The sequence below is a fragment of the Drosophila kikkawai genome, unplaced genomic scaffold (assembly GCF_030179895.1).
Source record: "Drosophila kikkawai strain 14028-0561.14 unplaced genomic scaffold, DkikHiC1v2 scaffold_179, whole genome shotgun sequence".
In the NCBI taxonomy this organism is placed as follows: Eukaryota; Metazoa; Arthropoda; class Insecta; order Diptera; family Drosophilidae; genus Drosophila; species Drosophila kikkawai.
Window position 1 is genome coordinate 79,475 of NW_027222514.1, and position 15,479 is coordinate 94,953.

A 15,479-nucleotide genomic window follows, 5' to 3' on the forward strand; every position below is an offset into this window, starting at 1 on the left:
TAACCTGCAAGCATGCCTAAGTAATTGGTCCCTACTTCTGCGCTGACATACGGTAAACCAATTATAACTGCACTTTATCAGAACACCTTCTCTCTCCTAGCACACGCAAGCTCTCACCTCTTACTCAGCGCAAAGCACTCAAATTTTCTCTCTCCTCTCACGCACCAATACACACAAACGCTGACCGCTCTCACTCTGACTTAACACCACTATAACGTCAAAGCTCACTGTTAACTCACTGTTAACTGACACTGATCGTTGCATTACAGCGGACTGTTAATGGTCTTTGCTATAAGCAGCAACAAATATAGCGCTCTTAATTAAAACTGACAAACTAACTTGTTAAAACCCCCTTATGACTGCTCCAGACTAACTGTTATACAAATATCAAAATTTGGACTAGATGCCAGAACAAATTAGTACAAATCAGCCAATAAACTCACTTACCGCTAAATGCAGATATGACAGCACTAACCAGAAACTCAAATAAGGAAACACTCTGATAACCTACAATTCCCCCCCCATAAAACCACAAAACAATATAAAACTAATAGACAACAACCAATATATAAATTGCATTTATTATCAATACTTACATAAACATATAACATACTGAATCTTCCTCGTAGAAGCTTACTAGGGCCATACAAAAACGATGCTTTGGTATCCAACAGTTGACACATATACTCCCACTGGGAAATTAGCCTCTGCCAAGACACCAGCACCCAGATGGAGCCAAATCTGAGACGTACTGAGACTACATTGCCCAAACAAATCTGCATACACCTGCATGAAAACCTGAAATCAAAAAAAAAAAAAACAAATACTTATATGTTCTCTTTAATCGCCAGATTGACGAACCGAACGCTAATTATGCCAATCCATCCTTAAAGGCCTTGCACCTTCTTATTGGACGCTACTGTGCATCCTGACTGCTGCTCTGGACTGGGATTGACATCTTTTCGGGCACGCTCACCATGTGACGAAACAACCCAGCTAATTGCGTCCCTCTCCTGTGTGGCGGTTGAGAGGCGTTCAGCGGCGACCACAAGCCTGTAAAAGGCAAAGACACGAATCCCTGCTACACTACACCTGCATCCTGCCATGCACTTTGCAGCATCCAGTCCCATACGAGCGACAGCGGCGATATTTGGCTGTCCAACGGCACCAACTGGAACTCCCTGAAACACCAAACAGAGGGCAAACTAACAAAACATATTGATTACACAATTCAGCAGTTAAGTCTGTGCGTGAACTGCCCTTTAGGCCAGAACCAACGCCAAGCACTCTGACATACACCCTGCAATATCACAACCCTAGATGACTGCCAAAATAACACTTAAATGTATATTCAGTGACAATTAGAACACAGACAGCAGAGCTAAACATTAAACCAAACAACTCTCATCAAATATGCCTGCGCGTTACCTGCCATATGGCCAAATCAATGCCAAGAAGCCAAATACTGATGCTGAAAACCACAACAATAAACATCAGACCCTACACCTATCCCATACTCAGCCAATCCCCCCTCCCACATAAACTATAAAGTACTCATGTACCTCTCAACTCAACAGATCAATCACTATCACTGCGAACATGACCAGCCAAATTATAAGCCTCCACTGGACTGCCACCTATGCCAATACATCCTGAAACACTATGATAACCTACAATCCCCCTCCCATAAAACCATAAAACAATATAAAATTAATAGATAACAACCAAGATATAAACTGCATTTATTATCAATACTCCTTGCAGAAGCTCACTAGGGCCATACACAAACGATGCCCTGGTACTCAGCAGTCGGGCACATGCACCCTCACCGGAAAGCAGCCTCTGACAGGACGCCAACATCCAGATAAAGCAAATCCCGAGACGGACCGTGACTGCATGGCCAAAACAATACTGCACTACTGCACATAACCTGAAATCAAAACAAATACTCATATGTTCTCTTTAATTGCCAGACTGATAAACCCAGCATCAAATACGCCTATCAAACTTCAAGCCTCCACTGGAACGCTAACTATGCCAACTCACCCTGAAAGGCCTTGCACCCTCCGATTGGACGCTGCCGTGCATCCCAACTGCTGCACTGGACTGGGATTGACATCTTTTCGGGCACGATCACCATGTGACGAAACAACCCAGCGAATTGCGTCCCACTCCCGTGTGGCGGCCGGAGACGTACAGCAGCGACCATAAGCCTGAAAAAGGCAAAACATGAGTACCTGCTGCACTACACTCGCACCCTGCCGTGCAACCTGTAGCATCCAGTCTCATATGAGCGACAGCGGTGATATTTGGCTGTCCAATGGCATTAACTGGAACTCCCTGAAACACCAAATAGAAGGCAAATTAACAAAGCATACACCGCAAAACAATTAATTACTTAGATGCATATATTCAGAGACAATTAGAACGCAGCCAACAGAGATAAACATCAAAATCAAACAACTCTCATCAAGCATGCCTGTGCGATACCTGCCATATGGCTAAATCAATGCCAAGATGCTAACACTGATGCTGAAAATTAAAAATAATAAACATCAGACCCCCACACCTATCCCATACTCACCCAGTCCCTCCCCCACATAACTTACAAAGCACTCATACATTCCTTAACTCAACAGATCAATCATCACCACTGCAAATATGACCAGTTAATCTACAAGCCTCCACTGGATTGCTACCTATGCCAACCTGTTCTGAAAGGTTCCTTACCTCCTTATTGGACGCTGCCGTGCATTCCAACTGCTGCACTGGACTGGGATTGACATCTTTTTCGGGCACGCTCACTATGTGACGAAACTACCCAGCGAATTGCGTCCCTTCCTGTGCGAAGCTGAGAGATATTTTACGGCGCCCATAAGCCGGTAAAAGCCCTTATCAACACGAGCTGCCAGCTGCAAATGCGACCGTGCAGCTCATACTGCTGCTGGACAACAACATCCGACATGGGTCACCGAATGCGTAGCGCCTGTGTGACCCATACCGCAACTGTACCCACACACCGGATGAGAAGACAAGAAACCACACGCAGACGTAGGATCCCTAGTCATCATGAGCTGTCAGCTGCGTAAGCGATCGTGCAACTCGCATAGTCACTGCGAAACTGCATCCGACATGGGTCACCAAATGCGTAGCGCCTGTGTGACCCATATCGCAACAGTATCCATACACCTGAAGAGAAGACTAGAGACTACATGCAGATAAAGGACGTACGCTGATGGCTGCATACCTTAAAATGGCAGAGACATGTAAAGCAGCCGCCTTGCACCATGCGATACACAGACCAACCCCCACCTAGCCCTAGCTGCCACGAGCTGCCAACTGCGTATGCGATCGCGCAGCTCGCATGGCTACCGAGCAACAACAACTGATATGGGTCACCAACTGCGTAGCGCCTGCGTGACCCATACTGCAACTGAGTCAGTGCATCTGATGAGATGACAAGCGACCACCTGGAGCTTCAGCCAAAACCCCCACCCCTATGCTGCATACAACAATGAAAAAAGCCTAAAGCCTATGACAAAGTACTGCGAATTCAGGACTAGCAAACCTGCCTGTGGACTGCCATAGACCTGCTGCTGCCCCAGCGGATCTATATAAGTTCCAAACACACTGCCAACCCTGATGCAGCAGCACAGCAGTAGGCCAAAGGGCCCAATATAATGCTGCAAAACTACAGGCGTGGGACGCTATACGTGGACAGCACCCATTAAGAGGACTCTATAAACGATCTGAAGCGTGAACGCGCTAATTCGACCAGCTCCCAACCCCCGCCATCTTGGGCTACCAACAGCGTATGCGAATTAGTGGCTGGAGCCTGTAACAAAATGCAAGCCAGCACACAGCTAGCTCAGAAGACTAAATACGGACTTAATGGATGCGAGCCACTAACCGCGTAGCGACCTTGTGGCTTGCCCTCCATAGAGCCTGCATGTCTGTACCCACGATGCCTTCAGCCACTTGGTTGATCACTGGAAAGCAGGGCTACCAAACATGCCTCGGGAACTGCACTAGACCTGATGCTGGATCAACAGTCCTATACAAGCCCTGTGGACTCTGGAAACCCTGCTGCAACAGTACAACAGCAAGCTGAAGACGAGATGCAAATCACAACCATCTGTAGCCCCTAACTGCGTAGCAAACTTGGGGCTACCATTACTAACGCCTCCTGAAATAAGGAACTGGCCCACCAACAAGGAGATGCTCCCCTAGAAGTCTTCGCAACCTGCCTAAAGGACGAGGCGCTGAGATACTAGCTATAAATAACTAACCCTATATTATAGCTAATTGCAAATGCAAAACCTTAAGCCTACCCCCAAACTAAACCTAAACACCAAGCAATGCTATTGCAAAGTATGGAGCGCCACATCTTGCTTACCGGCAACTTGAACCTCCATGCTCAACATCAGTATCCTATCCTTCCCCACCCCCCATACCCCAACTAGTCCGACTAAAAAGAATCAGCTGAAAAAGCAACACTAAAATCCATATAAACTGCCCTCCAAGGTAAACTAAAATTCATAAATCCCATACCCACCAAGAACCAATCGATACAAACACACGCACACACACACAAACCCACAACTGACTGTTCATGCTACAACGAATACAAAATTACACCGCTACATTCAACCAACCTATCAATAAGAGACTAAGACTGCAACAACAGTAATACTTGAATTAACTAAACAACAATACCTAAAATGATAACGACCAAAACAGTCAAGACTATAGTTACCTAAACATACGCAACTAAACAGTAAACAATGACTAATAGTCAACTAACAACCTGAAGCATAAAACATACAACTTAAAAACTAAATCAATAATTTAAAAACCTAAGACTCTGCACATAACTCCTAAAAATAACTCTTGCCTTGCTAACAGCTGCGATAACCACAAAATCTCAACCTAAACTGGACCAGCTCCACCTTGGGGAAGCTGGAGAGTTATAAATTGTTCGTTGGCAATTTTAAACCTCCAGCCCCCGAGGCACTGTAGCAACTCACCCCTCGCATCGTAGCAAACTCACTCCTTAAAGACCAAGTTATAAAAACAGTACTAAATTTTACTCAACATACACACCCAAACCGTTAACAAGATTCAAGTCAACAACCAATCAAAACAGAAACAAAACATAAACTTAAAGTTAAAATTTAAACTAAATCGCTAAACTCATAACCATAAACGTAACTCTTGCCCTGCATATTGCTACGATAACTAAAAATAAACAACTATCTCGGACTAGCTCCCTCTTGGGGAAGCACGGAGAGCTCAGGTTGTTCGTTGGCAACCTTGAGCCTCTTTGCCCCTGAGGCTCCATAAACCCACCCCTCCCCCACCCCCCACCCACACCCACAATACATCTTAAAGAGTAAGCTGCAAAAGCAATGTCTTCATGATTAAATGTACCCTCTAGTCTAAGTGAACTCGGCATAAAAAAGCCAACATGTAAACATAGAGGGAACAGCGCTGTAAGCTGAGCTTAACAAATGTTAAGCTTAACTTACAGCGCTGTACCCCTCTCCCAAAATCTCACCAATACTAACGTCCCAGACTACCACACTCTATGGCCCATTATTGTATAAGGCTCTTGTACCCGACCTAAAGCTGTACATGTAAATCCCATTATTTTACGCAACAGAATAAATAAGCTGCCCTCTCACTTTTGAAGGCATAGCTAGATTTGAGTTGGCATATACGCTACTCCAAACAAAAAAAAAGTGCTCCGTGAATTTTATTTCAATGTCGTTTCAAAGTTAAATCAATGTCATGTCAAAGTGAAGTCAAAGTTAATAAATTGCTAATATGCCATAAAACAAAGTGAAACGTTCTAAAATGCTTAGTTAACATACTTAACTAACTAACCAAGTCATGCTACTACGGTCGCTATCGAATCATTACTAAATAATCCTGTGCGGAACTACGGAAATTAAAGCAACGCCATTTGACGACTAAGCAAAATTTTAAATCAAAATTTTTAAAACAAATTTTCCATGCAATATATAACAACTATATAAAGAGACAATTTCAAAGAAACGCACGTTAGAACAAATTAATAAGCATTAAACAGCCAAAGCACATAAAATACCTAATAAATAAAATAATAAACTTTTAATTCTTAACTTATATTTAATCTAAGTTAAAAAAAAAAAAAAAAAAAAAAAAAAAAAATTGCAATGACATGTCATGTAGCAATGGGCGCAGACTCAACACGTCTCACGAGGCCAACTAAACCTAACCTACAAATGGTCTGAACAAATTAGCCAGTAAATAACACTGGAAACTAATAAGCTGATAAACAATTAAGCAAGAATCAACTAACAAACAAATAAAACCAATAAAACAATAAATTAATTAATAAACCAATAAGACCAATAAATCAATGAACAGAGTAATAACAGCAACAACAAATTATAAACCAACAAAACAGAACTAATTCCACACTTAAACAATAAACAAAATGAACAAGTCACCAACAAATAGTACGAATAAAACCAACAAAACAATAACCAAATAAACTTATAAACTGTATAACCTCAAAAAGATAAAACAGAAATCAGTAGCAACCACTATAACATTGAGCTGACCTCTAAAGATGTCAAACTACCGTCCTTCTGGCCATACGTCATCTACAGACTCAAAATTACACCGATTTCTGATAGTGATGCCCTCTGAAAGGGACTGACCCTGCCCGTGCCTCATGTCTTCAACGCCCTGAAAGCATGATCCATGTAATAGTAAAAACAAGTGCATAAAAAGTCCCCTAAGCTCCACCAATTCGCCACTAAAGAACCCCAAGTGATGCCCTGCCTACAACCCAGCGGAAAACCTAGCTGACCAGAGTCGCGCCTGATTGCCTAAACTGACCCGTATAGGAAGCCTCCCTTGGATAACTGAAATCGATGATAACAAAAGTTGATTGAAATTGCGAAGCAACAATTCCTACAAACCCAATCCCGCCACCAAAGAGTCCAAATCATGCCCCGCATAACAATCAACCACTGGCGCCTTGCATGGAAAACAGATAAGTCAAAACTGTTAATTAATCTACCTGAAAACTCAAACCCCTAAATTACATAACATAAAACTCTCTCTTTCCCTTAAAATTCCGTAATTTACACAAACAATGCCATAAATTCCTAACAAAACGAGCACAATCAAATAACTTGCATTTAAAACGCTGTATAGCCATATAATAAAGAGAAGGGAAAGGAATACCATACAAACGGCTTCCCTCCGATATTATCATCCTACATTTGTCCCCTTCTTCCCACTCCTCACACATACCGACGCACGTATGAAGCAAAACCTAAAACAAATGCATAAACCAACATGAACTTACCTTCCGAGACTACTCTGTGCCCCCTATAACCAAACTTCACTCATAAGTCGATATAGAGAGCGAGTACAATCCTGAGTAATTGCTCACTAATTTCCCCAGAGCGAGCACACAAGCAACATACATCGCCCCTGAACATGTGAGTGCACACGCTCAAACCAAAACTCTCTCACCGCGCTGACTCACTACACTGAAATACCCCCTGAGCACACACACATAGACAAATTTACTCACCAATGAGCAAGTATGCGAACACGCCTATACCAAAATCATCCACTACGCCGACTCACCACACTAACTCCGCTCCCAGAAAACTCAAAGAACCAGTAGTTCGCTCCAAAACCCTGGCGGAATCAGTAAACGGAAAAATTGTTAAAGTGCAAACATGGAAAGAAAACCAAAAAAACTAATAATTAAAATGAGATCTGCACAAAACAATCCCAAGAAAACCCCTACTGTGTCCACCTTACTAAAACACCGTGTAAAGCGTGTGCAAGGGCTAAAGAAAATACTTAAACCAATGCGGACCACAGCTATGGAAAAACGGGATCCTCGTGGTTCAGGCACAGAGGCGAACAGCGATGTAGATGTGGAAAACGACGAAATTGGGCAAGCCATAAGCAGCCACCTTGCATATGGCAGTATGAAACTCCCGAGCGAATGTCGTCCGGAAAAAGCGAACATACAGCCGCAAACAACAGCCCATGCAGACCAAGCAGAAATCGAAGCATCCCCCTCCGATAACAACCGTGAGCTGCAGTTACAGCAAGCTGAGTTACTAAAGAAGGTGCTCCAAAGTGCTGCCCCTCTCACTCCGACAATCACTGGAATCCCGGAAAATACCACGATAGCAGCAAGCCCCCTGCTCCCGCAAACCGCCATACAGGGCCCCCCTCACCCCAAAGACCTGATAACCAGGTGCCAGCACGCTCCAGAAAACCAGACTCAAGCTCAGGAGATGCCACCGGAAACGCCATCAGGAATGCCGCCAGCCCTAGCACCCAACCTGCTAGAGCTACCTCCGGAACAGGGCACAAACGACGATGATAGTGTTATCTTTGTCTCCTCAACCAAACCAGAGACAAATAAGCTAAACACTGGCACACAAAGTATACTAATGGAACTCGGAGTTAGTGCCACCATATGCCAAAAAATAGCTGATACCATAAACGGGAATCCAAACCCGGGCAAGGAAAACACTCTCACTAAAGACGCAGCCATCCCTACAGCTCCAGATGCCAATCACGTAGATAACGAGCCCTTGATATGCGGAACAGCAACCACCAACACCAGGGCTAAAAGGCAACGCCAGAAAGGATCCCGCAGCAAACAACGCAGAACCACCATAGCTGCCCCCTCCTCCGTAGCACTTGGACAACCATCCACATGCAATTGCAGACGCACGCGCATAGCCCTTATCAATAGCGCTGAAAAACTAGCCTCCATGCTAGAGGTAGTAGCTGCGAAACTGGACGGCATGGCGGCAGATATGAACATCACAAACATGGTAACAAACCCAAACCTCATCCGTAGCCCAGTGACGTCAGACGAAGAGGAATAAATGACTTCACCTAATAAGAAAACATGATAACATGAAAACATATACACATTGTCAAACTTTTTCTATTCCTAAATTACAAAATAAATAACCAAACTTTAAATAAAGATTACGTTATCTCTGCAAATTAATCCCTACCCAAAATATGTGGCCAAAGAATAATTACAAATAATTACAATTAATTAGCAGCTACAAACTAATAAAGTTACAAATGCCACCTTAAATCTTTCACCATGAGGCCCTTAACACAAATTAAACTGCAACAATTACCAACACCAAGAATACCCCCCCCCCCCTCAAATCAACCAAACTACCAAACCTAGCAATAAAAGCAGCCTGAACAAAATAAAACTAAAATAAATAATAAACAATAATAATAAACTAATCACAATTCAAATCCCAGCCAAACAATAATATACTAAAACAAAAACGCGCAAAATAACATTTCCTCACAAAACAACTCTGGTCACACCAAATTAAGAAGAAGAGCAAAGCGTGTTAAAATCTGCAAATTGTTTGGAAATAAGTAAATTACTCAACTCTTAAGCAACAAATACCTGCCCCAGGCAACGTATAAGAGACTTCACAATAAGCCAAATACCAGGATCACCGTGACTAGGCCCACCCACCTGAGAAAACTCTGCTAAAATAGTAAGCGGCAATTCGCATACTGCAGCCTGCCAAGAACTGGAATCAAATCCCCAATGAAACTCACCCGTATTCATTCTAGCAAATGCAGGACACTGTCACCACAAATCCCGTTGGAGCCGAGCAATATCCGTCATATCTTTCTGCGCTGAACCCCCTTGGTATGAACACGAGCAAACGCCATCGCTACAGACCAGAAAACATAAGAGATCCCAGGATCAACAAAATAAAAACAGCATATACTGAGAACTGGCTACACCAACAGGAGCAGGCAAATATGACCTCGACCCCCCTACTAAACATGGAGAAAGAGAATGTCAATCTGGAACCAGGCACCACCTCCCCTCCGCCGGAACCTCTGCTCACCCCCAAAATAGAGGAGCCAGCTGAGAAGCCCAGAGGAACGGAGCTAGAACGACTCTTATTGACCTCTCCAACCCCCTTTAGCAGGGACACCAATAAACTCCTCGTAAAGTCTCTACAAGACTTATACAAGAGGCAAAACGATGAAATCAAGAGGCAATTGCTTGAGGACTCTGAAGATGAAAGCGAAGATGAAATCCCGCTTAAACAGCTTGTCTATGGCAAACCCAACAATAAAATAGACAGGAGGCAATTAAAGCTGACCCAAATGCCAAATAAACCAATTACCAGACTGTCTACAGGCGCATCGGCAAGCTGTGCCACATATAGAGACAAACCCAGACGCCGCAGAAATCTGGCATCCCAAACGCAACTAGACCCGGCCATACGCGAACTTCCGATGCCTGACGAAAACTCAAACAACCAAGAAACCAATCAACTGGCTGATAGCTCCCTTCAAACTCGCAACTATAATGCAGCCGCAAACTCAGACGAAACAACCCTGGAGGAACAAATGCCCTGCAGCTCCGTCTCTCTAAGATGCCTAAATCTCACCCCCAACCTAGGAAGGGATGAAGTCCTCTCGCAACAGGCGCCAATCCAAACCCAAACAGCACATCCAACCACAGAGGAGACGCAGACCAAGGAAAGCACGCGTCCCACCAAACGATCTCGTCGCCGCAATAACATATCAACTGCCAAGACAGCTCAGCGAGGAGACACTGAAGCAGCCAGGTATAGTTGTGAAACCCCATGCCCACGCCGCAGGAAGCCAAGTCTACCTACAAATCGAAACTGTGACTGCGGTATCGAAAACTTTGACGAAACTATGCTGAAGTTCGTGAACAAAGCCAATAAGGCAATAATAAAAATAATTGAATCAATAAATAAAACGCACAGGCAGTGCAGAGATACAAACGATAATATCGAAATATTCAACCTAAAAGGTCAAAAGTAGTAATCAATAGTAGTCATGTACTAACTACTAAGCTACCAAACTAACTTAAAAAATGAAAGAAATCCCTTAGTTATTATATTATGTTATGTTATGTTTTGTTATATCTTACATTACAAAGTTACAAATACTCAACACCATCGAATGAAACGACAAATGTAAAACTTAATATGCCGCAAACTGGCAGAATACAATGTAATCAAGCCATTAATTTTCTATATTTAAATTAATAAATAAATGAGTACTTGGCTCAAAACATTATCGCTTGTCGCTATGAAAAATCTAAAATAAAACTAAAACAAAACTCTAAAAACCGGCGGTTTGTTACTGACAACACAGCCTCTCCTTCCCGATACCAAGCCCTGCCTTGCTCCTGCACTGCTCTCACGGAAATAGAAGCAGCTGCTGGCCAAAACTCAATCCAACTATATAACGAGCACTGGGAATCTAGGGAGCCTTTTGCAACAATTGCAACAACTGCAACAATTGCTACTGACTCCCACCTGCCAGCAATGAACATAGCGACTGTTATAAATAGTAATGTTATAACTGCACGGTCCAAATAAACCTGCTTACATTAGCGCGAAAACCTGAAATCAAACCAAATACTCATATGTTCTCCTAAACTGCCAGGTAGATAAACTAAGCACTAACTATGCCAATCTCATTCTTAAAGGCCTTACATCTTCCTAATGGACCCTGCCACGCATCCCGACTGCTGCACTGGACTGGGATTGTCATCTTTTTGGGCACGCTTACCATGTGACGAAACAACCCAGTGAATCGCGTCCCACTCCTGTGTGGTGGCTGTAAGATGATCGGCGACGCCCACAAGCCTGAAAAAGGCAAAACATGAGTTCCTGCTGCATTGCACCAGCATTCTGCTGTACACCCCGTTATATCCAATCCCACATGAGTAGCAGCGGTGACACTTGGCTGCCCTTTGGCGCCAACTGGAACTCCCTGAAATACCAAACATAGGGCAAATTAATAAAAGCACACAATGCTAATATATAATTATACAACTCAACAGATTGGTAAACTCAACCTCAAATCATGACCATCTACTTTCAAGCCTCCATTGGAAGCTAGTTACGCCAATCCTATCTTCAAAGGCCTTGCACTCCTCCTATACATCCTGACTGCCGTACTGGGCCGGGACTAACATCTTTTCGGGCACGATCACCTTGCGATAAAACAACCCAGTGATTTGCGTCCCACTCCCGTGTGGCGGTCAACATGTTGTTCAGCGGCAAGCTCAAGCCTGGAAAAGACAAAGTTACGAGTTCCTTATACACTGCATCTGCATCCCGCCTTGCAACCTATAGCATCCAGTCCCAAACGAGCAACAGCGGCGAAACTTGATCGTTCAATGGCATCAACTGGAACTCCCTGAAAACACCAAACAGTGGATAAATAAACAAATCATACAACACAAAACAATTGGTTGCTTAGATGAATATTCAGCGACAACTAGAATTACAGCTAATAGAGCTAAATACTAAATCAAATAACCATTATCAAATATGCCTGTGCGATACCTGCCATATGGCAAAAATCAATGCCAAGATGCTAACACTGATGCTGAAAATTAAAAATAATAAACATCAGACCCCCACACCTATCCCATACTCACCCAGTCCCTCCCCCATATAACTTGCAAAGCACTCATACATTCCCTAACTCAACAGATCAACCATCACCACTGCAAATATGACCAGTTAATCTACAAGCCTCCACTGGATTGCTACCTATGCCAACCTGCTCTGAAAGGCTCCTTACCTCCCTACTGGACGCTGCCGTGCATTCCAACTGCTCCACTGGACTGGGATTGGCATCTTTTACATGCAGATAAAGGACGTACGCTGATGACTGCATACCTAAAACGGCAGAGACATGTAAAGCAGCCGCCTTGCACCATGTGATACGCAGACCAATCCCCACTCAGCCCTATCTGCCACGAGCTGCCAACTGCGTATGCGATCGCGCAGCTCGCATGGCTACCGAGCAACAACAACTGACATGGGTCACCAACGGCGTAGCGCCTGCGTGACTCATACTGCAACTGAGTCAGCACACTTGATGAGATGACAAACGACCACCTGGAGCTTCAGCCAAAACCCCCACCCCTATGCTGCATACAACAAAAAAAAAAAAGCCTAAAGCCCATGGCAAAGTACTGCGAATCCAGGGCTGGCAAACCTGCCTGTGGACTGCCATAGACCCGCTGCTGCCCCAGCTGATCTATATAAGTTCCAAGCACTCTGCCAACCCTGATGCAGCAGCACAGCAGTAGGCCAAAGGGCCCAATATAATGCTGCAAAACTACAGGCGTGGGACGCTATACGTGGACAGCACCCATTAAGAGGACTTTATAAACGATCTAAAGCGTGAATGCGCTAATTCAACCAACTCTCAACCCCCGCCATCTTGGGCCGCCAACAGCGTATGCGAATGAGTGGCTCGAGCCTGTAGCAAAATGCAAGCCAGCACACAGCTAGCTCAGAAGACTAAAACTCGGACTTAATGGATGCGAGCCACTAACTGCGTAGCGACCTTGTGGCTTGCCCTCCATAGAGCCTGCATGTCTGTACCCACGATGCCTTCAGCCACTTGGTTGATCACTGGAAAGCAGGGCTACCAAACATGCCTCGGGAACTGCACTAGACCTGATGCTGGATCAACAGTCCTATACAAGCCCTGTGGACTCTGGAAACCCTGCTGCAACAGTACAACAGCAAGCTGAAGACGAGATGCAAATCACAACCATCTGTAGCCCCTAACTGCGTAGCAAACTTGGGGCTACCATTACTAACGCCTCCTGAAATAAGGAACTGGCCCACCAACAAGGAGATGCTCCCCTAGAAGTCTTCGCAACCTGCCTAAAGGACGAGGCGCTGAGATACTAGCTATAAATAACTAACCCTATATTATAGCTAATTGCAAATGCAAAACCTTAAGCCTACCCCCAAACTAAACCTAAACACCAAGCAATGCTATTGCAAAGTATGGAGCGCCACATCTTGCTTACCGGCAACTTGAACCTCCATGCTCAACATCAGTATCCTATCCTTCCCCACCCCCCATACCCCAACTAGTCCGACTAAAAAGAATCAGCTGAAAAAGCAACACTAAAATCCATATAAACTGCCCTCCAAGGTAAACTAAAATTCATAAATCCCATACCCACCAAGAACCAATCGATACAAACACACGCACACACACACAAACCCACAACTGACTGTTCATGCTACAACGAATACAAAATTACACCGCTACATTCAACCAACCTATCAATAAGAGACTAAGACTGCAACAACAGTAATACTTGAATTAACTAAACAACAATACCTAAAATGATAACGACCAAAACAGTCAAGACTATAGTTACCTAAACATACGCAACTAAACAGTAAACAATGACTAATAGTCAACTAACAACCTGAAGCATAAAACATACAACTTAAAAACTAAATCAATAATTTAAAAACCTAAGACTCTGCACATAACTCCTAAAAATAACTCTTGCCTTGCTAACAGCTGCGATAACCACAAAATCTCAACCTAAACTGGACCAGCTCCACCTTGGGGAAGCTGGAGAGTTATAAATTGTTCGTTGGCAATTTTAAACCTCCAGCCCCCGAGGCACTGTAGCAACTCACCCCTCGCATCGTAGCAAACTCACTCCTTAAAGACCAAGTTATAAAAACAGTACTAAATTTTACTCAACATACACACCCAAACCGTTAACAAGATTCAAGTCAACAACCAATCAAAACAGAAACAAAACATAAACTTAAAGTTAAAATTTAAACTAAATCGCTAAACTCATAACCATAAACGTAACTCTTGCCCTGCATATTGCTACGATAACTAAAAATAAAACAACTATCTCGGACTAGCTCCCTCTTGGGGAAGCACGGAGAGCTCAGGTTGTTCGTTGGCAACCTTGAGCCTCTTTGCCCCTGAGGCTCCATAAACCCACCCCTCCCCCACCCCCCACCCACACCCACAATACATCTTAAAGAGTAAGCTGCAAAAGCAATGTCTTCATGATTAAATGTACCCTCTAGTCTAAGTGAACTCGGCATAAAAAAGCCAACATGTAAACATAGAGGGAACAGCGCTGTAAGCTGAGCTTAACAAATGTTAAGCTTAACTTACAGCGCTGTACCCCTCTCCCAAAATCTCACCAATACTAACGTCCCAGACTACCACACTCTATGGCCCATTATTGTATAAGGCTCTTGTACCCGACCTAAAGCTGTACATGTAAATCCCATTATTTTACGCAACAGAATAAATAAGCTGCCCTCTCACTTTTGAAGGCATAGCTAGATTTGAGTTGGCATATACGCTACTCCAAACAAGAATTCAGTGACAAACCAAAATTAACTGACCAATTGTTTAACTAATGGGAACTAAACCAGTGCGAAAAGAATGACTTCGAAGTCATACGTAATTAAAACAAAACCGTTAAAATCGTCACACAAACACTAAGACCCAATTATCGAACAAAAACAGCAAAGTTGGAGCTGTAATTAAAACAAAATATAAATAAATAATTAAACTTCTTAAACCGAACTGCTAGCTGC

At 43.6% G+C, this 15,479-nt stretch overlaps 2 protein-coding genes across 2 annotated transcripts; one reads left to right on the forward strand and one right to left on the reverse strand.

Moving 5' to 3' along the window:
* Positions 1-1,710: 1,710 nt before the first annotated feature.
* LOC138929381 (uncharacterized) lies at positions 1,711-12,355 on the reverse strand. The gene is made up of 5 exons (XM_070288819.1): positions 11,933-12,355; positions 11,644-11,847; positions 2,271-2,340; positions 2,047-2,213; positions 1,711-1,930 (listed from the first exon to the last, which is right to left on the reverse strand). The coding sequence occupies exons 3-5, from the start codon at positions 2,277-2,279 to the stop codon at positions 1,711-1,713; spliced, it is 396 nt and encodes a 131-aa protein (XP_070144920.1). The 5' UTR covers positions 2,280-2,340; positions 11,644-11,847; positions 11,933-12,355.
* On the forward strand, positions 9,245-10,905 carry LOC138929374 (uncharacterized). Its single transcript, XM_070288815.1, has 2 exons — positions 9,245-9,569; positions 9,649-10,905. The coding sequence occupies exon 2, from the start codon at positions 9,652-9,654 to the stop codon at positions 10,885-10,887; it is 1,236 nt and encodes a 411-aa protein (XP_070144916.1). The 5' UTR covers positions 9,245-9,569; positions 9,649-9,651; the 3' UTR covers positions 10,888-10,905.
* Positions 12,356-15,479: the final 3,124 nt, after the last annotated feature.

Coding starts and splice junctions, on each gene's coding strand:
- LOC138929381 (XM_070288819.1), bottom strand. Junction 1,931..2,046: donor AGGGTGCAAGGCCTTTCAGG/GTGAGTTGGCAT, acceptor TTTTGATTTCAG/GTTATGTGCAGTAGTGCAGT.
- LOC138929374 (XM_070288815.1), top strand. CDS start 9,652: ATGCAGGACACTGTCACCACAAATCCCGTTGGAGCCGAGCAATATCCG.